Source organism: Metarhizium robertsii (assembly GCF_000187425.2).
Source record: "Metarhizium robertsii ARSEF 23 chromosome Unknown MAA_Scf_2, whole genome shotgun sequence".
NCBI lineage: Eukaryota > Fungi > Ascomycota > Sordariomycetes > Hypocreales > Clavicipitaceae > Metarhizium > Metarhizium robertsii.
In genome coordinates, this window is record NW_011942160.1 from 1,035,351 (window position 1) to 1,055,170 (window position 19,820).

General features: G+C 53.7%; 6 protein-coding genes across 6 annotated transcripts; 2 read left to right on the forward strand and 4 right to left on the reverse strand.

The window, feature by feature from the left end:
* Positions 1–2,039: 2,039 nt before the first annotated feature.
* On the forward strand, positions 2,040–9,173 carry MAA_06088 (acetyl-CoA carboxylase; the record flags this gene model as incomplete). Its single annotated transcript, XM_007824086.1, has 3 exons — positions 2,040–2,228; positions 2,440–7,567; positions 7,633–9,173. 3 exons carry the CDS (start codon positions 2,040–2,042, stop codon positions 9,171–9,173), a joined length of 6,858 nt encoding a protein of 2,285 aa, XP_007822277.1.
* Positions 9,174–9,777: 604 nt separating this feature from the next.
* Positions 9,778–10,143, reverse strand: MAA_06087 (MFS multidrug transporter; the record flags this gene model as incomplete). The annotated part of the gene is made up of 1 exon (XM_007824085.2): positions 9,778–10,143. The coding sequence occupies one exon, from the start codon at positions 10,141–10,143 to the stop codon at positions 9,778–9,780; it is 366 nt and encodes a 121-aa protein (XP_007822276.2).
* Positions 10,144–11,090: 947 nt separating this feature from the next.
* Positions 11,091–12,844, reverse strand: MAA_10795 (carbohydrate esterase family 4 protein; the record flags this gene model as incomplete). Its single annotated transcript, XM_011412714.1, has 2 exons — positions 11,091–11,610; positions 11,670–12,844. The coding sequence occupies 2 exons, from the start codon at positions 12,842–12,844 to the stop codon at positions 11,091–11,093; spliced, it is 1,695 nt and encodes a 564-aa protein (XP_011411016.1).
* Positions 12,845–15,783: 2,939 nt separating this feature from the next.
* MAA_06086 (GCN5-related N-acetyltransferase (GNAT) domain protein) lies at positions 15,784–16,311 on the reverse strand (the record flags this gene model as incomplete). Its single annotated transcript, XM_007824084.1, has 1 exon — positions 15,784–16,311. One exon carries the CDS (start codon positions 16,309–16,311, stop codon positions 15,784–15,786), a length of 528 nt encoding a protein of 175 aa, XP_007822275.1.
* Positions 16,312–16,761: 450 nt separating this feature from the next.
* MAA_06085 (vacuolar protein sorting-associated protein 62) lies at positions 16,762–18,394 on the forward strand (the record flags this gene model as incomplete). The annotated part of the gene is made up of 5 exons (XM_007824083.2): positions 16,762–16,927; positions 17,056–17,479; positions 17,538–17,655; positions 17,714–17,763; positions 17,848–18,394. The coding sequence occupies 5 exons, from the start codon at positions 16,762–16,764 to the stop codon at positions 18,392–18,394; spliced, it is 1,305 nt and encodes a 434-aa protein (XP_007822274.2).
* Positions 18,395–19,470: 1,076 nt separating this feature from the next.
* On the reverse strand, positions 19,471–19,809 carry MAA_06084 (uncharacterized protein; the record flags this gene model as incomplete). The annotated part of the gene is made up of 3 exons (XM_007824082.1): positions 19,471–19,504; positions 19,557–19,684; positions 19,756–19,809. 3 exons carry the CDS (start codon positions 19,807–19,809, stop codon positions 19,471–19,473), a joined length of 216 nt encoding a protein of 71 aa, XP_007822273.1.
* Between the last annotated feature and the right edge of the window lie 11 nt (positions 19,810–19,820).

Consider the following 19,820-nt stretch of genomic DNA (forward strand, 5'->3'; position numbering starts at 1 on the left):
GAATTGATACTGGGACACCCAGAGTCAGTTGAGCCGGTGCGTATAGGATATTGTACGTTGTCAACGCGACATCCCCATCTCCGAAAGGCAGGGCGAATCCGTCCCAAGGCGGCATTTGGCTGTGGTGCGTTTGGCGGCGGGTTGGTAGTTATTAAGTGGTCCATGTTGGTTGGGGCCACGAAATGTCAGGGGGTTGCTGAGGAACTCAGCCTGTGTTCCGCATCATCTGTCGTCATGGTTGCTGACACTGTACATATGTGCCTCTCTTGGAGTCTGCGGCTCTGCTTTGCGAATGAGTGTTGGTATCTGCAAGCCGTTGCTTCTGTTGAAGTCGATCCAGCAGGATGAATGAGATTGAGGCAAAGAAACAGAATCCAAGAAACGTCTCGGATCCTGCCAAAGTCCACACCCTTCCATTGTGTACCCGGCAGAGGGGGTTACGTTGTTGCATCCCGGTGCCTTCTCCAAAGGAGCACATTTACCGACCCGACGAGGAGGGACAAATGCTGAATGCTTACCGTAGCGAAATCCATCAAGTACTGCATGCAATTTAGGCCGGTTTGCCATGTGAGCGACCGGGTCCCGAACGTCGCAGTCAGCTTTGCGTAAAGGCCACCCTGTACGGAGTCCGTAGACCGACAGGGCATCTCGGTGGCGTCGTCCGTCATGCCTCCTCCTGGGCAGCCATGTTGATGATTCGGAGTAATATTTCAATACATAGACCGGGACTCCCTCAAACCGATGTGACCTTTGTTTCTTTGGGTTTCGATCTTTGCTTGAATGTCCGATTTGCCCTGCCTCCCATTTCACAGGCCGTGACGATAGGATTATTCGTCTACGACGCTGGTGACAAAACAACCCACGACTAACGGACTCGTCAATGGCCAAGTATCGGTAGACCGACCTGACCAACTCCCCGGGTAAGTGACTTGACTGTTGTCGCGCTGGCTTGGGCGCTGTTTCGCCGCAGCCGCAACCCCAACCCATGGCTGTCATTCCAAGCGTCGGGTTGAAGTGGGCTCCACGTCGGTAAATTGTGGTGAAGGGACTGTGCTGTTTCTCACAGTGTCTATGACAACGCGACAGGAGGCACTGGCCGATGGCTAGTGGCATTGGGCGGGTGTGATGGATTGATGGAAGAATGCAAACGCTCATGGCGTGCCCCATTTTTTGTGTCGAGCACTTGAGGACTCCAGGGCCAACATTGACATCAATGTTGAGTCGAGTTGAGCCTAGCGGTGGTGCTCCAAACATTGAACCGTGCAGACAGACCTGAGAAGCACTTGGCCCCCCACCCCAGCATCGGCCAGTGGCCCCCCAGCACCAACCACACCCAAGTCTCACTAAACCAAAGACGTTCCCAAGCTAATTGATCCATTGAGTCTTTGGCCCCAACAGATTGACGACCAGTTCGTATCGACAAGCGCAAAAAAGCTCCCCGTTGTCCCGACATCTGCACCACCGTTGCTCGAGCTCCAGATTGACCTCCACCGATTCAGCCTCGCCTCAACCTAACCTCTTCCTTTTTCTTTTCTTTCTCATTTCGACGCTATCTGCTGGTATTTCCCCTCCTGCTTCCTCTTCCTGAAAGCCAAAAGCCGCGGGTTTTAATCTCTTGACCATTCTTGTTAGTTGTTCCGTCTCGAAGCTCCTCCTCCACGAGATCGAATAATACTTGGCCGGATTGACCTAATTGGCACCTCGTGGGCTTGTCGTCTTGTTTCCTCCCTTGACGACTGCTTGTTTTACTTCTTCCCTTTTATTTTAATTGCTAGCGGCTGTTGTAGAAGAAGGTTTTCATACATACACCTCTCTTCAGTTTCTCCCTACCGAGTAGAACTCCCCAATCGGCCTGCAGTACGCCCTTCGCCAGGCACCGAATCGATACATCCTCCATCTTCGCGATTCTAGACAGCTTGTTTCATCGTCTGATGACGTTTTAAAAACCACGATTCTTTCTCGCCATCTCTCAATCCGCACCTGTCTGCTGGTTGTCTCTCTAATACCCCCTACCGAAAATACACATTCTCACAGCAAACATGCCCGACACATCAGGAGCCAACGGCACCAACGGCCGGACGGTGCCCGTTGGTAATGGCAAGGCCACCTACGCCGAGAAGCACAATATCGCAGAACACTTCATTGGAGGCAGCAGGCTGGAAAATGCCTCCCCTAGCAAGGTCAAGGATTTTGTTGCACAACATGACGGACACACCGTCATCACAAACGTAAGTAATTATACGGACTTCATCTAGAGTTGAAGCAGTCAAGCAGGAGCTTCTAAGCTGCGGTTCCAGTTGGTGTAATGCCTGGCCCTTATGGGCATGGGGCAGTCCGAACCTGGGCTTTTCAATTCTACCACGAGTAGCAATTCTGCAGCATGCGCAAATTCCTCCAAGCATGTCTTGCAGCGAAGAACTAACAGAGCCGCTATAATAGGTCTTGATTGCCAACAACGGTATTGCCGCCGTCAAGGAAATTCGATCCGTCCGGAAATGGGCCTACGAAACGTTCGGCGACGAGCGGGCCATTCACTTCACCGTCATGGCTACTCCCGAAGATCTGCAGGCCAATGCAGATTACATCCGAATGGCTGACCACTATGTCGAAGTGCCCGGTGGCACCAACAATCACAATTACGCCAACGTCGAGCTGATTGTGGACATTGCTGAGCGTATGAATGTACATGCTGTCTGGGCTGGTTGGGGTCACGCCTCCGAGAACCCTAAGCTGCCCGAGTCTCTGGCCGCCTCACCGAATAAGATTGTCTTCATTGGCCCTCCAGGGTCTGCCATGCGATCCCTCGGCGATAAAATTTCCTCCACAATTGTTGCTCAGCACGCTTCTGTTCCTTGTATTCCCTGGTCAGGAACTGGTGTCGACGCCGTTGAAATCGACAAGAAGGGTATTGTTACAGTTGCAGACGACGTCTACGCCAAGGGCTGTGTGAGCTCGTGGCAGGAAGGTTTGGAAAAGGCAAAAGAAATTGGCTTCCCCGTCATGATTAAGGCTTCCGAAGGTGGTGGTGGTAAAGGTATCCGTAAGGCTGTGAGCGAAGAAGGCTTCGAAGCTCTCTACAAGGCCGCGGCCAGCGAAATTCCCGGATCCCCCATCTTCATTATGAAGTTGGCAGGCAATGCCAGGCACTTGGAAGTTCAGCTTCTTGCTGATCAGTACGGCAATAATATTTCTCTTTTTGGCAGAGATTGTTCCGTCCAGCGACGTCATCAGAAGATTATCGAGGAGGCTCCCGTCACCATCGCCAAGCCCGATACCTTCAAGGCCATGGAGGATGCCGCTGTTCGTTTGGGCAAGCTGGTTGGTTACGTTTCTGCTGGTACGGTGGAATACCTGTACTCGCACGCAGACGACAAGTTCTACTTCCTGGAGCTGAACCCCCGTCTCCAAGTCGAGCATCCTACCACCGAAATGGTCAGCGGTGTTAACCTACCGGCTGCCCAGCTTCAGATTGCCATGGGTCTGCCTCTGCATCGCATCCGCGACATTCGAGTCTTGTACGGCGTGGACCCCAGAACCTCGGGTGAGATCGACTTTGAATTCAAGAGCGAGGGCACTGCTCAAGCTCAGCGTCGCCCTACTCCCACTGGCCACACTACTGCTTGCCGTATCACCTCTGAGGATCCTGGTGAGGGTTTCAAGCCCTCCAATGGCGTCATGCATGAGTTGAACTTCCGAAGTAGCTCGAATGTTTGGGGCTACTTCTCCGTCGGTACCCAAGGTGGTATTCACAGTTACTCTGACAGTCAATTTGGTCACATATTTGCCTATGGCGAGAACCGACAGGCTTCCCGGAAACACATGGTTGTTGCCCTCAAGGAATTGAGCATTCGTGGTGACTTCAAGACAACTGTCGAATATCTCATTAAGCTGCTTGAAACTGAGGCCTTTGAGGACAACACCATCTCCACAGGCTGGCTGGATGAGCTCATCTCAAAACGCCTCACGGCTGAGAGACCTGACACAATGTTGGCTGTCGTTTGCGGTGCCATTACCAAGGCTCATATTGCTAGCGAAGCTTGCATAGCCGAGTATCGTGCCGGCCTGGAAAAAGGTCAGGTCTCCTCCAAGGAGATTCTGAAGACAGTCTTCAACATTGACTTCATCTACGAGGGTTTTAGATACAAGTTCACCGCTACTCGTGCTAGTGCTGACAGCTATCACCTCTTCATCAACGGCTCCAAGTGCACTGTCGGCGTTCGCGCCCTCAGTGATGGCGGCCTGCTGATTCTTCTCGACGGTCATAGCCACAATGTCTACTGGAAGGAGGAGGTAGGCGCAACTCGTCTGTCTGTTGATAGCAAGACTTGCTTGCTCGAACAGGAGAACGACCCGACTCAATTGCGAACCCCCAGTCCTGGCAAACTAGTCCAGTACGCTGTTGAGAATGGTTCCCATGTAAAGGCTGGCCAGACCTATGCTGAAGTCGAGGTAATGAAGATGTACATGCCTTTGGTCGCCCAGGAAGATGGTATTGTTCAGCTCATTAAGCAACCCGGCGCCACTCTCGAAGCCGGCGACATCTTGGGTATTCTGGCCCTGGATGACCCCAGCCGCGTCAAGCAGGCCCAGGCCTTTGTCGACAAGCTGCCTCCGTATGGTGACTCTGTGGTTGTTGGTTCCAAGCCTAGCCAGCGCTTCTCCGTTCTGCGCTCCATCATGTTCAACATCTTGAATGGGTATGATAACTCGGTCATCATGGCTTCCGCTCTCAAGGAGCTCATTGAAGTCCTCCGCAACCCTGAGCTTCCCTACAGCGAGTGGAACGCTCAGTTTTCAGCTCTCCACGCCCGTATGCCTCAGAAGCTGGATGCACAATTTGCTCAAATTGTTGAGCGAGCCAAGTCTCGCCACGCCGACTTCCCAGCCAAGGCTCTGCAGAAAGCGTTCCAAAAGTTCCTTGAAGAGGGCCTCCCCGCAAACGACGCTGAAACCTTGAAGACGACTCTCGCTCCCCTGTCTGAAGTTCTCCATGCTTATTCTGAGGGCTCAAAGGTTCATGAGCTCAACTTCATCCAGTCCTTGATGGAGGCGTATGTTGATGTTGAAAAGTTGTTCCTCAGCCAAGCTCAAGAGGACAGCGTTATTCTCAGACTTCGTGACCAGAACAAGGATAATCTTGCCAAGGTTGTGCAGACAGTCCTCTCGCACAGTCGTGTCAGTGCCAAGAGTTCACTCATCCTTGCTATTCTCGATGAATACCGCCCCAACAAGCCTAACGTCGGTAACATAAGCAAGTACTTGCGTGAGCCCCTGCGCAAGCTGACTGAGCTTTCATCTCGTTCTACTTCCAAGGTATCTCTCAAGGCTCGTGAGATCATGATTCAGTGCTCTCTTCCTTCGCTCGAGGAGCGTACTGCTCAGATGGAGCATATTCTGCGATCATCAGTCATTGAGTCTCGCTACGGAGAGAGTGGTTGGGACCACCGTGAGCCGAACCTCGATGTCATCAAGGAAGTTGTCGACTCCAAGTATACTGTCTTCGACGTCCTTCCTCTCTTCTTTGCCCACGAGGACCCCTGGGTGGGGCTGGCTGCCCTGGAAGTCTATGTTCGCCGGGCCTACCGTGCCTACATATTGAAGCAGATCGACTATCACAATGACGAGACTGACTCTCCCCAATTCGTCTCTTGGGATTTCCAGCTGCGTAAGATTGGCCAGTCCGAGTTTGGTCTTCCGCTGCAGTCTGCTGCCCCTTCTACTCCAGGTACGCCTGGAGTTCCGGATATGAACGTCAAGCGCATTTACTCCATCAGCGACATGTCTTACCTGACCAGCAAGTGGGACGAGGAGCCTACTCGGAAAGGAATCATTATTCCATGCAAGTACCTCGATGATGCTGAAGAGCTGCTCCAGAAGGCCCTCGAGACGCTGGCCTTCCATAACAAGCAGAACCGCCAGCATAATGCCACTGCCATTCTCAAAGACCTCAGCGGCAAGCGCAAGCCGTTCAATTCAGTTCAGAAAGATGTCAAGACTGACGACGAGCTGTCTGCTGTCCTCAATGTTGCTGTCCGCGATGCCGAGAGCAATGACGACAAAGAACTCTTGACCCGCATCAAGCCCATCGTGGAGCAATTCCGAAGCGAGTTATTGGTCCGTGGTGTGCGTCGCCTGACATTCATCTGCGGTCACGGTGACGGTTCTTATCCCGGTTACTTCACTTTCCGAGGCCCTGAGTATCTTGAGGATGACAGTATTCGACACAGCGAACCCGCTCTTGCATTCCAGCTTGAGCTGGGCCGTCTTGCCAAATTCCACATCAAGCCCGTATTTACTGAGAACAAAAATATCCACGTGTACGAGGCGATTGGTAAGGCTGTCGACACTGACAAGCGATACTTTACCCGCGCTGTCATCCGTCCTGGTCGTCTTCGCGACGAGATTCCTACTGCCGAGTATCTCATCTCCGAGGCTGACCGCGTCATCAATGACATTTTTGATGCTCTGGAGATTATTGGCAACAACTCTTCTGATCTTAACCACATCTTCATGAACTTTACCCCCGTGTTCCAACTCGACCCCAAGGCTGTTGAACAGAGTCTTCAAGGATTCTTGGATCGTTTTGGGGCCCGTGGCTGGCGACTGCGTGTTGCCCAGGTTGAAATCCGTATTATTTGCACGGATCCCCAGACCAGCACTCCCTACCCACTTCGTGTCGTCATCACCAATACTTCTGGCTATGTCGTGGACGTCGATATGTATGCCGAGCGAAAATCGGAGAAGGGCGAGTGGGTTTTCCACAGTATCGGTGGTACCAGCGAGAAGGGACCCCTTCATTTGCTCCCTGTCAACACGGCGTATGGAACCAAGAATGCTCTACAGCCTAAGCGATACAAGGCTCACCTCATGGGAACTCAGTACGTCTATGATTTCCCTGAGCTCTTCCGTCAGGCTATCCAGAACACCTGGGCCAAGGCTGTCAAAGACCAGCCTGCTCTGGCTTCCCAGCAGCCCAAGGTTGGCGACTGCGCATCCTACACCGAACTTGTTCTCGATGACAAGGACACGCTTCAGGAGGTCAACCGTGAGCCTGGCACCAACGCTTGCGGTATGGTCGGTTGGATCTTCAAAGCTCGCACGCCCGAGTACCCTACCGGTCGCCGGTTCATTGTCGTCGCTAACGACATTACTTACAACATTGGTTCCTTTGGTCCCAAGGAGGACAACTTCTTCAACAAGTGCACCGAGTTGGCTCGCAAGCTTGGCATTCCACGCATCTATCTGTCTGCTAACTCTGGTGCCCGCCTGGGTCTTGCTAATGAGTTGATGCCCTTCTTCAAGGTCGCATGGAATGATCCTGCCAAGCAGGACGCCGGCTTCCGCTACTTGTATTTGGACGAGAAGACCAAAGAGAACTTCAAAGACGATGTCATCACAGAGGAGGTTACCGAAGATGGTGAGAAACGCCACAAGATTGTCACCATTGTCGGACGGGAGGATGGTCTTGGTGTTGAATGTCTCAGAGGATCCGGCCTCATAGCCGGTGCCACCAGCCGCGCTTACAATGACATTTTCACCGTGACCTTGGTCACCTGCCGATCAGTTGGTAAGTTAATCACACTGTTTTTGATTTTTTTTTTCTTATAGGTCCCTGGCCTAACACTACTATAGGTATTGGTGCCTACCTAGTCCGTCTTGGCCAGCGTGCCGTCCAGATTGAGGGCCAGCCCATCATCTTGACCGGTGCCCCGGCTTTGAACAACCTGCTTGGTCGTGAGGTGTACACTTCTAACCTGCAGCTCGGAGGTACTCAAATCATGTACCGTAATGGCGTTTCTCACATGACTGCCAACGATGATTTTGCTGGTGTTTCTCGTATCGTCGAGTGGATGTCATTTGTGCCTGAGAAGCGCAACGGGCCCATCCCTGTCAGCCCCAGTTCCGACTCCTGGGACCGTGACGTTGTTTACTGTCCACCCCAGAAACAGGCCTTTGATGTTCGTTGGATGATTTCTGGCAAGCATGACGAAGACGGCAGCTTCCAAAGCGGCCTGTTTGATAAGGACTCCTTTGTCGAGACCCTTGGCGGCTGGGCAAGAACTGTTGTTGTCGGCCGTGCTCGTCTTGGTGGCATCCCCATGGGCGTCATCGCTGTTGAGACTCGCTCTGTTGAGAACATTACTCCCGCCGATCCCGCCAACCCCGACTCTATCGAGCAAGTCACCAATGAGGCTGGTGGTGTCTGGTACCCCAACTCAGCTTTCAAGACGGCCCAGGCCATTAATGACTTCAATTATGGTGAGCAGTTGCCATTGATGATTCTGGCAAACTGGAGAGGGTTCTCCGGTGGTCAGCGAGACATGTACAATGAAGTCCTCAAGTATGGTTCATTCATCGTCGACGCACTCGTCAAGTACGAGCAGCCCATCTTCGTGTACATCCCACCATTTGGCGAGCTCCGTGGCGGATCTTGGGTCGTCGTTGATCCCACCATTAACCCTGTTGCCATGGAGATGTACGCCGATGTTGAGGCCCGTGGTGGTGTTCTCGAACCCGAGGGTATCATTGGTATCAAGTACCGCAAGGAAAAGCAGCTCGAGACCATGGCCCGCATGGACACCACCTATGCCAACCTGAAGAAGCAGCTCGAAAACAGCGACTTGACTCCCGAGGAAGCCGCTGAGATCAAGAAGAAGGTCGTTGCTCGAGAGAAGGAGCTGCTACCAGTCTACGCCCAGATTGCTGTGCAGTTTGCCGACCTGCACGACCGCGCTGGACGCATGAAGGCCAAGGGCACGATTCGCGACTCATTGGAGTGGGTCAATTCCCGGCGATACTTCTACTGGCGTCTGCGTCGCCGTCTGAACGAGGAGTATATCCTCAAACGCATGGCCAGCAGCGCTTTGTCGTCATCCCGCGACTCCAGCCCTTCCAAGGGCACTGATGTGCGAGCTGGCCACCTGCACCTGCTGCAAAGCTGGTCCGGCATTGTCAACTTTGACACCAGTGATAGAGAAGTTGCCGAGTGGTACGAGAAGGAGAGAAAGACTATTGGAGAGAAGGTTGATGCCCTCAAGGCAGAGCACCTTTCGGCGGAAGTTGCTGAAGTGGTCCGCACGCAGAAGGCTGCGGGGTGGAAGGGTGTTCGCGAGGTACTGAGAGTCATGCCCGTTGAGGAGCGGGAGGCGATTCTCAAGTACCTCAAGGAATAGTCAAAAAGGGTAGAGGAACAAAGGAGGGAATCACTCTACAAAGGAAAATGATGTTTGGAGGAGCATTATTTCCCTGTTTATTTGGCCTTGTTTTTTTCCCCTTTAATGTCTGAACTCGGCACACATACATATGAAGGAGTGTAATGACGTTTGGCGTTGGGCTGTCGTCAATGTATTAACTAGATATGCTGTAATTACGAACCCATGTTTAAAATGGAAAGTTTTTGTCAGACCGTGCGTATGTATATTGTGCATAGATGCTGCGCGTGTCGCAATTAGCCATGTCTTGGCGAGTGAAATTTGGGTTGTCATTGTCCGTATGTTGGAAGAGACTGTGTCTGTCTGCCTGAGCAACTGCGCCCCCAGGCCAGACCATTCTATAGTACAGCATTATTACATCTTGTATTGTACACGCGCCGCGTCCACCCGCTTATGTTATCGTGAGTGCCGTCCATGTATATATATATGTATGTATGTTTCCCGGGTTGATTCCGCGCCCAATTGGCCATGCCACCGTGCATATTCTAGACCTTGTTCGGTTTTCGGGGGTCCGGCAAATGCCATGCCGAAAAGAGTTGAATTGTCATTCCGGGCCGGGGTTTGGTTACTTGGAGACCCGGGTGTTGAGCTGGACGCCGTGCCAGGCGCGCATGACGTCGCCGAGGGCGGCGTTGACCATGCGCTGCTGCTTGAGCATGGTGGCGCCCTTGAAGGCCGGGGAGGCGATGTCGATGGCGTACATGCTGCCGCAGCCGCCGGAGACGTCGCGCACCAGGAGCTCGGTGGGCTGGAGCTTGGCGCGGAGGAGGTCGGCGATGGCGGACTCGGCGGGCGTCATGGACGGCTGCTCCTGCTCCTGCTCCTGCGAGGCGGCGGTCGAGGAGGAGAATCTGGATCTGAATCTGGGACTGGGCTGCGGCGTGAGGAGCAGCAGCCGGCGGCTGGCTGCGCGCCAGGGTTGGCGGATCATGGTTGCTTGCTGTGGTTGAGGGGATGAGGGTTTGGTGATGGGCGGGCTTGGTGGTGGAGTGTGCGAGTGAGCTGGGGCGGATTATTCAGCGGGCCGGGGATTTGCCGGGCTGGACTGGGTGCCATCGTCACTGGAGGGGTCGCGGTTGAGATGGATGATGTCGTGGAGGTGTTGCGTTGGGGCCTTTGTCGTGGTGAGGTGCTGGTGCTGGTGCTCTGGGGAGCATTGCCGTTGCGATGTCTGATGTGTCGGAGCGGTTGGGTGGAAGTTCTGGGAGTGTATGCAGACTCGTCCTGGGGTGGTCTCACTTTCGCCTGTCAATCACGGACAAGTGGCATTTCTGGTGTGAATGCTTGAAATAATAACCTAGAGTCTCTGCATTGCTCATGTCCGAAGCAAGATTCTAATTGAATACGTGGACGTGCCTGCGAGCTATTGTCTTGTGGTGTGCGTCCGCGATATGACGACTCACCATGATGTCTGACGGGGAGAGATGGCTGTTAACTAAAGTAGTAGCATCTAGGAGATTGGTAGACCGAAGCCTTGGCTTTAATTCTTTGAATGCCTATCTAAAGTCGTATGTTCGAATCACAGGCAATGACATTGTAGTCGAATGTTACGGCAAGCTAATTTCCCCCCACTTATATTTTTTCTGCTTTTAAGTATTCTTCATCCACACTTACCCTCTTGGTCTGGACAATACATAAGCCATTGTGGGTTGACATACACCCTTCTAGATACATACAACTTCTTTCAAGTCGGACGCCTGTCACATGGTCATGTTGCCTTGATATCCCGTCTTTCCTTATGCTAATGTCTATTAAGATATGTATAATAATTGCTCGCTAACGAATTATCTGTCGTCGCCATGTCCCCGAGGCAACATTACGCGTTATGCACGCCGTCCGTGCCTCCTTTTGTCTGATTCCATATCTGTACCCTATTATTCATGGGCGAGACCCATTTCGCTCATTCGGAGCCAAGACTTGTCCTCCAGAAGACACATCCCGCTCTTCCGTCTTCTCATTCGCAACCGGTGATGTGTGGGACGAGTCTACGTCCGTAGAGCTATCAACCTCTGACGAGCTCTGGATAGCAAAGTCCGTCGGATTAGCCTCTTCGTCCTCGACGCGATTCTTTTCCTTGGTGTTGGTCGGCGCAAACTTGCTCCGAATGCGAATCGGCTTGCCGTACTTGTAGAAGACGAACGGGACAACGGCGAGAAGAGTCGCAACGCCGGCCACAAGACTGCCGCCGCCGCCAACACCGAGCGCATGAAACATCTGCGACGTATAAAGGGGAGCGGCGGCCCCCGAGGCCGATCTGGCGATTGTGTTGGCGGCGATGGCGGACGCGGCGTACATGAGGTACACGTCGACGAGGTAGTTGAGGTATGCGACGAAGATGAGCAGCATAAAGGTGGAGAGCAGGCCGCCCGCAATGGTCGGCACAATCCAGTGTACGGAGCTGAAATCGCCGTTAGTCTCTGGCCGGAATGAAAACAGGCGGATTGTAGGAAAACATACTTGAATTCAGCTGTCCAGGAGAACCAGAACATGGCTGCTGCGAACCCAATGCCGCCGACCATGGCCAGGGGCAGACGATCCTCGGGTTCCATGTCGTCGGCCTTGATCTCGCCGCGCTCAATCTTCTTGGTGCGGCGCCTGGTATCATAGAGGACGATGCTACCGCCAAGAATGGCGCCGACAACCGTCCCGATGAGCGGCAACTCTCCCACGCCAGAGTTCCATCCACGCCTCTCCTGGAAGACAATCGGATAGATGGAGAATAACATGTATAAAAGAGTATATATAACAGCCAGGTAGATGGCGCACAGAAACGAGATGGGGTCAAAGAGAATGACCCAGGGCCTCGTCAGCGCAACGCCAAAGACGCTCGTGATGGACCGATCCTGCTTCTCAGCTGGCGCCTTTACATTTTCGTACCCGGGAATCTTGGCCTTGCGGGCTCGCTTCGCCTTGTGAAGAAGGATGGTGGGCGCGTGAGTCTCGGGAATGGTCAGCATAATCAGCCATGTTCCGGCGCCTAACCAGATGAGCACGTAAAACGCCCAGTGCCAGTCCTTCTTGAGCTCCAGGAAGCCGGCGACGACGGGGCCCAGCGCGGGGCCGATCCATACCATGGTCGAGAAGAGCGCCATGGCATTCGCGCGCTCGAGGGGGCTCCAGATATCGGCCAGCACGCCCGGCGCGTTGCTCAGGGGCGCCGAGACGAGGGTCCCCGTGAGGAATCGACCAACAAGGAGGCTGCCAAAGTTGGGGGCGAAGGCGCACAGGAAGTTGAAGGCAATGTACATGGTGAAGGAGATGTAAAAGATCCATCGTCGACCGTACAGCTCGCTCAAGGGGGCGAAGAGGAGCGGGCCGGCGCAGTACCCCAGGAGGAAGAGGGTGACTGTGAGGGCAGCCGCCTCTGTTGAGATGCCAAAGTCTTTGGCGATGGAGGGGATACATCCGCTGGGGGCGCTCGACGCAAAGGTAGCGTTCATGACGAGCATGACGGCGCTTATGGTGACGGTGATGCGCCGCGGCGTGGACCAGTTTTGGGGGTTTTCGATATCATCGGGCTTGAAGGCGAGGAAGCCGGCATCGTCGAGGAACGGCGGCTCCGTATGGTCGAGGTCTCTTGTCCGGTAGGGCTTGTTGACTGGCCGGGAGAGAAGGCGAGTGAGGCCAGTCATGACGGCGGTTGGTTGCCCACTGTTGAATGTTTCTTGGCTACCTTGTGTGAAGACCGAGGAGCAGCCTCGAGGGATCGGTTGGGCTTATCTTTTGATACGTGGACGGCGTATGGCGGCAGCGCTCGCTATGCAGGAGTTTCTCAAACAAGGTCCATCGGCGAAAGGCAACTCTAGGAAGTCCAAGAGGAACATTTTTGAGAAACAATGACGTGGGAGGGAGGGGCGCCCGACTCGAAATATAATGATGCAAAATGTAGATGGATTACATATCACATCACATCGACTCCAGAGCCATACACCCACCATCTAGTCTTGTTTAGAAGAACGACGCTCCCTCCTCCCTTCCCCAGACTCGTCATGGCAACTTACGTGGGTCGAATCGTGCGCATCGGCTTTTCGCGTTTACGGAAAACTCGGGGATAAGCAGGCTCTAAACACCAAGCCCACGGAACAATGCGCCACTGGAAATGGATTGCGCCATTGACCAATGACTAGCGCTGGGTTGCTACGCTTGACGTCAGGGGATGGGAGGATAGGCCCTCACACCATCGGGCGACCTTGATTGTTTCCGTGCCCAAGTCGGTGCCCGTGTTCGCCTCCAAGGCGAGTGAGTCTGTCACGCATCCTGGGCTCCCACTCAAAGAACCTGGGTAGGCTTTGGGCGGCTGATAGGAGGTGTACTGGATTCTATATAATTTCGCATTAATAAGCCGTACGCTTCATGTATACGGGGGACAACATGGAAGAAACATGGGACGTCGTGATGTGCTGCGTGCCGCGGTGGCTTGAAAGGGCGGACACTGGACGGGCGTATTTGTCCGTTTTCCGCGGACTGGCGGCACCCAAGCCATGTCGAGGCAAGCAAAGGCAAAGGGCGTATAATACCCTCGGGGCTCACGCTCGGCACCGAGAATGTGAATTTGTTGCATGTGGTCGCGGCTGCGCTGACAGTTTATACGTTGATTGCTATCCCGCAGCTGCTGGTGTAGGGCCGTTCCATGTTGGGTTTGACTGATGAACAATGCAGGAGAAAGACGCAGCGATAGCGGCCCTTGATTTATATTCTCGATATCAAGCTTAGAAGTGGCTCCTTTTGGCTGTTGATTCCGACACTGACCATGTTGAATGGTGCGGCGAAACACATTCCTGCCTTTTACACAATCCGATCTCGCCATGCCGTAAACAACAAAGCCTCGCATACCGTCTGTGGCGGAATATATTTGCCCACGCAGAAGTATACACTAATACGGAGTGTACTAGAGTGCAGTATAGTATATGAAAGTATATAGCGCGGTAGCTATATACTTGATCTGGCTAAATACTTTTTACCTCCGTACTGGCCCCCTACTAATATAAGCGAAGCAGAAATTTTCTGGCCACATTGATTCTGTGTCGAAGCTGTCCCTTTGAAGCCCCGATGGTGGATGACATTCGAGCCGCTGACGAAAGCTGCCATGGCAGTGGTTGAAAGCGGCCAACTTGTCATCCGACCAGAGCTACAGAAGCGAACATGCTTACAATGGATGCGAAACCTCCAAGACTGGTGCCCGTCAAGGGAATTGTGGTGGGATCATCAGATACCAGCATAGTACATCAGTGTCGAGGGTGAAGACGGTGGACACGATGATGGCGGTGGTGGTGGTGATGATGACTGCTGGGTCTGTGGCAGAATAAAAGTTTCCCGGCAAGAAATCTACCCCAATCGAGACTCAAGTCGGGTCGGTGCCTTGCGGCCCTCGCTTATAAGTTACGTCTAGCTATCTGGTAGTGCTATCAATTTCGACATCAAGACGATGCAAGGCTGCCGAAAGTCCTGTAGCAAGATCTACCAGGCCACCAAGCATGTCCTTGGAAAGCTTGACAGCGACTTTGTTCCTCGTGAGAGCAGCGCTTTGATGGGAACCGAGAGTCTTGCGAGAGATGAATCTTGATGAAGATGGAGACTGCTGCAAAACAAAAGAACCAGGCACTTGGAGAGTATAGGTTCTCACTGTGACCCAGATCAGTTACCGGCATTTATATGACGAATTGTTCGACATGTACATTGAGAATTCCAAGTCCATATCTCAGATGAAACACCCAAAGAAGCTCGTTTGGCCTTGGACACACTCTGTACTAAATAGACTTGAATCCGGTTTGCGACTCGTGTCTCCATTCATGCCCTTCGTGACCGAAGAGCGTTGGCAGCGGCTACCACGCAGTCCAGGCGACAACACATGATCCATCATGATCCAACGTCTAAAGTGGCCCATGAGCTTGTGCTGGGCTGCTCGGAAGCGCGCTCTTGGCGGACTACGCCGCTCAGTAGCAAGGCAGAGCTAAGCAAAGTACAGGAGAAAGATGCCGCTGATGCTATGCAGTTAGCTCACGGCAGGAAGCGGCATGCTGAGACCAAATTGCGGGCATTACAAGAGACCGTTGCCATGTCTGACAAAGATGAGGGTTTAGGTTGGGCGCGGCTTTGCTGGCTGGCAGTATTTATATAGTAGACATACTCATATTATACTCGGCAAATGGCCTCTTGGATTGGCACATGACCCTTGTTCGATTTTATACTAGGGTCTCTGACTGGACCGGAAGACGAGCTTCGGCCACCAGAGATTTACGCCGGCCACATACTCCGACCTCCATGGAACATCGGCCAGAATAGTCCGTCTTGCCCGGAAGAGTCGGGACGGCAGCGGGCGATTGGACGCCACGGACGCCTCCCGACACCTTCTAGGCCTGTAGTCAAGAAATCAAGTCTTCCAGTGCCGTGACAGGCTCTCTAGCTAGCCAGCCCTCAATATTGTAGATACTGATAGCTACCGGAGCTGCAGGTGACTACCTAGGTCCTGATGATATGGGCCAAAGCCGTAGTGCCCACTGCGTAATGGCAAATCCGCAAGTTAAATCATGATTGCAGACTTCAGTAAAGCCTTTCAAGGCTCTCCCCGTCGTCATTGCAGCGACAGTCTCATCGCACACCTCCTCTCCGCCGGCAACCCATCTCTGACCTCGTCATCCAACACCTTTCTCAGCGCGGCCGTCACTTCGCCGTCGTCCAGTGTCACAAATCCTATTGACTTGTAAAATTTCTCGTTCCACGGGACGTTGCGAAATGTAGTCAGTGTCACAAACGGAAGCTGTTGCTCGACTGCCCACTTCTTTGCCTGGGCCATCAGGGCTCGACCGATGCCCTTTCCCTGATGGTCTTTGTCCACTGACATTTCCCAGATGTGCAGGTTGCCGTCGAGGATTTCGCCGTTGAGGAAACCAACTGGGACCTCTCCCGGGGTTAGGCCAGCGTCAACCGCCACCCAGGCGACGCCCTGCGCAATGAGGGTGAGGTGGCGCTCTACCGATTGGCCGGAGTCGTCGGCGATCCATGCGAGATCCTGGATCTGGCGAAAAGCTTGGCCGGCAGATCGCTCTACAGCGGGGAGCAGAGGCGCATCGGCGCGAGTCGCCGGGCGCACGGTAAGCATGCTTGGTGGTGGTTCTCGGCGACGCTGCGTCCCGTGGGGAGACGAAGGGGGAAACAGACAGATGTGGTGCAGATTGGATGGCTGAATTGTTTTTCTGCACGTGCCTGGCCTGGCCAAGTTGCATTGATGCGCGTGCTTGCATATCTTGCGCTTGGCGGCAACTGCGGCGGCTAGCGGGAAGCCTGAATCGCGGCGGAGCAAAACCGAGCTGGTTCGCAATATCTGGCCAGCACCTCATGGCCAGGGGCCCGGATCAAGGAGCCGGTGCTTCCAGCTGTCTGACCCGGAGGCGGGCTGTGCAAGCTGTGCAAGCTCAAGCTTCCTCGGCCTGGCCATGATAAATCTGCACATGGACAAGCCATCTCACAGTCTCACTTGACCCCTTGCTGCGTACTTGGAAGCTCGAAAACCGCACACTCCTCAGTTTGAGGTGTCGGTTGCAGTCCGCACATGGCCCGCCAACGCTTCTTTGCTACGCGGCTCTGCTATCTGAACGTTTTTCTAGCCATTGCTTCGCGGTGCCTGCTGGTGCTTTCAGAGCCGATACTCCAAAAGTCGACCTCGTCGATCCTCGCCGGGCCAAACCGCACCGTGCCGGATTATGTCAAGCGCTACGGTACGAGTCCACCTGATTATGAGCCAGGGCAACATTGAATGTCTCAATCAGGGCTCGGATGCTGTTGCCCTCTGCCCTTGCTTCCTTACGTTTGAATCGAGGCTAACAATTGCAATCCGTGAAAACAGCGCCGCTTGTCTGGTTACACTCGGAGGACCCGTTCCGGCCCGCAGACCTTCTCCAACATATCCGTCACACAACGCCCACGGCTAATCAAGAGCCCATCCCTGACCTGCCAGATCTCGACCTGAATAACCTCGCTCTGCTGAACAACGTGAGCAGCGGGCAGGTTGCCCTGACGTCCAATGACGACGTCACAGCTTTGCCTGACTGGCTCCTCGGCCAACTCCCCGATGCGTCGGGCAGGATCGTCAACGCTACCCCTTGCGTTGTGATTCTTGTTGAACAGAGCCCCCGAGACGTCGATGCCTTCTTCTTCTACTTTTACTCGTACGACCGAGGCGCGAATATCACACAGGTATTGGAGCCGCTTAACCGCTTAATAGAGGACACTGAGCACGGGATGCATTTCGGAGATCATGTCGGGGACTGGTGAGCTTGCTTTGTGTCTATAATACTCCACGAGTTGTTCTGATGAGTCGTTCTAAAGGGAGCATAACATGGTCCGTTTCCGCGACGGCAAGCCCAGTGGCATCTACTACAGTCAACACTCGGGCGGCGCTGCGTATGACTGGGATCATGCAGACCTTTCCATGAAGGACGGGCGGGTGCGTAAACCGTGACAGCCTGCAAGCCTGACGGATCTCGTCTAACTGAATTCTGTAGCCTCTTGTCTTTAGCGCATACGGCTCGCACGCAAACTACGCATCATCCGGGTTGGTGGCACTCCCTCTCCGCGGCCCAAGGCTATTTACTCCCCATCTCTCTGGCACCGCCTAGCTCTAATCATTCCCGTGTAGTGATCAAATTCACGATACAGTACTGGTGGATTACTGCGATGCCGGCCAACTCTGGGACCCGACCCTCTCGGCGTATTTCTACCACCTCGAACCTACCAATTTCACTTTAACGCGTCTATTTCCTTCCGCGACGGCGCTCCCCGCCACGCCGGATCTCACCTCTTTCTTCTACTTCACCGGCATCTGGGGCGATGCCCAATATCCAGATGATCATCCTCTCCAAAAGACCGTGCCCTACTTTGGCCTCAAGCGCTTTGTATCCGGGCCACAGGGCCCGATTGTGAAGCAGCTCGTGCGCAAGGGACTGTTTCCCGACCAACGCGAGAGGAAGCCGTGGCTACAGTGGGCTGTGGGCATCTTCATGTCATGGTACCCTTGCTGTATACGCGGATGGAGGAAATGGGTATCTTGTACAGCGGTTATAGGACTTGTGGTATTGGTGGCATTGGGGGTCAGGCACACGGTGAAAAGTTATAGAAGGAAAGGATACAAAAGGATAGAGTCGGACATACCCTTAGAGGACTTGAGTGAACGTCAAAGATTATAGATTTTCTGCATCACACGCCAGCTAGCCTAAAGTAATAAGGTAAATACTGTCGATCCCTTAGAGTGCACGTCCCAACTGCCGCTTGCAAACGTACACGGCGGCTACGGGTGACGAAGCCAGCTTAGGGACTAGAGGGGGGGCGATGTTTCGGGTGACGATCACAGGGTACGACATAATCCATCTGGTGTGTTTCTGCATCTGTCGAACGGTTCGTCTCGTCACCGACTTGATAAACAGCGGCTGGTTGCATGACACGCATACCGCATGCCAGACGAATGAGTTCGCTGGCGAACTGAAGCAGGTACTCGTCATTGCCGAGTTGAAGCTATTTGACTGCCGTCATGTGTTCAGCGCGCCAAGTAATAGAGGCAAGAACGCTGTTTGGCTATCTGGTAGCAGGATATCATGACGGTTGGAAGGCGAATCTCGTCTTGGCATGATACTTTGCCTGCTTGCATAGCGGATAACGCAAGCAATAGCGCTCACGACGAGGTCTCTGCGTCTTCCGGACTCGACGATGAATCGCCACAAAGCCGCATGATCCTGACCGAGTCACTACTGGGGACATCGTGTCTAGTCGTCAGTTTTCGAGCGTCAATGCATACCGAACGCACCATTTTAAAATGTCACTCCACGAGATCGTCACAGACGCAGCCCGAGGTCGCTGCTGGTGTAGGTGCCTCTGGTCTCGACGATCACAGCATGTGTCCAGGCGAGGTGCATGAAGCAACTAAACGCCAACCTAGAGTATACCAGCGTCTACCGGCTCGCGAAGCTTGTATAAATGACTGGCTTTCACGTCACGGAACGAGATGAGAGTACCTAGGTAGTTGCGGCGCCCACGCTTTGCCGGCCAAGAGGTGGTCGCCTGGTACTCGGCCAATCCGTTAGCATGCACAATTGTACAATGTTGAGTGCTGCTCCTTGTATATAGGCCGCGTTAACCAAGCACAAGAGGTTTCAATGCGCAATTTGCAAGCTGCGCCAATCAATTCTAAAGGGTCAACCTATACAGTGCATTATGTACACGGTTCGCGTGGAACAGCATTCCGCTCGCCTTTACTACTGTGCCCCTTTTACTGCTTCTTCTCCTGCTCCTCCATGAACTTCCTGTAACCATGGTTAGCCACTGGGTCTGGGCCGCCCGGACGAAATAACGCACTTGATGAAGTCGGCCTCGTCGGAGCTGGAGGCATTGATCGGGGGAGTCGCCGCAGCGGCGGGTTTCTTGGGGCCAGAGGTGGCATAGTAGACGCCGCCGAAAAGGCTTCCGAGGATGCCCATGGCCAGCTGTGAGCCAGGTTAGTTCAACGGTTCCACGTCGACGATGCTCAGAGTCGTAGGTTTGGGGGAAAGCGAACGTAGTGACCGCCGACCTGTCGGCCAGCAATGTTGTAGGTAGCAACACCGGCCATTGTGACTAAGA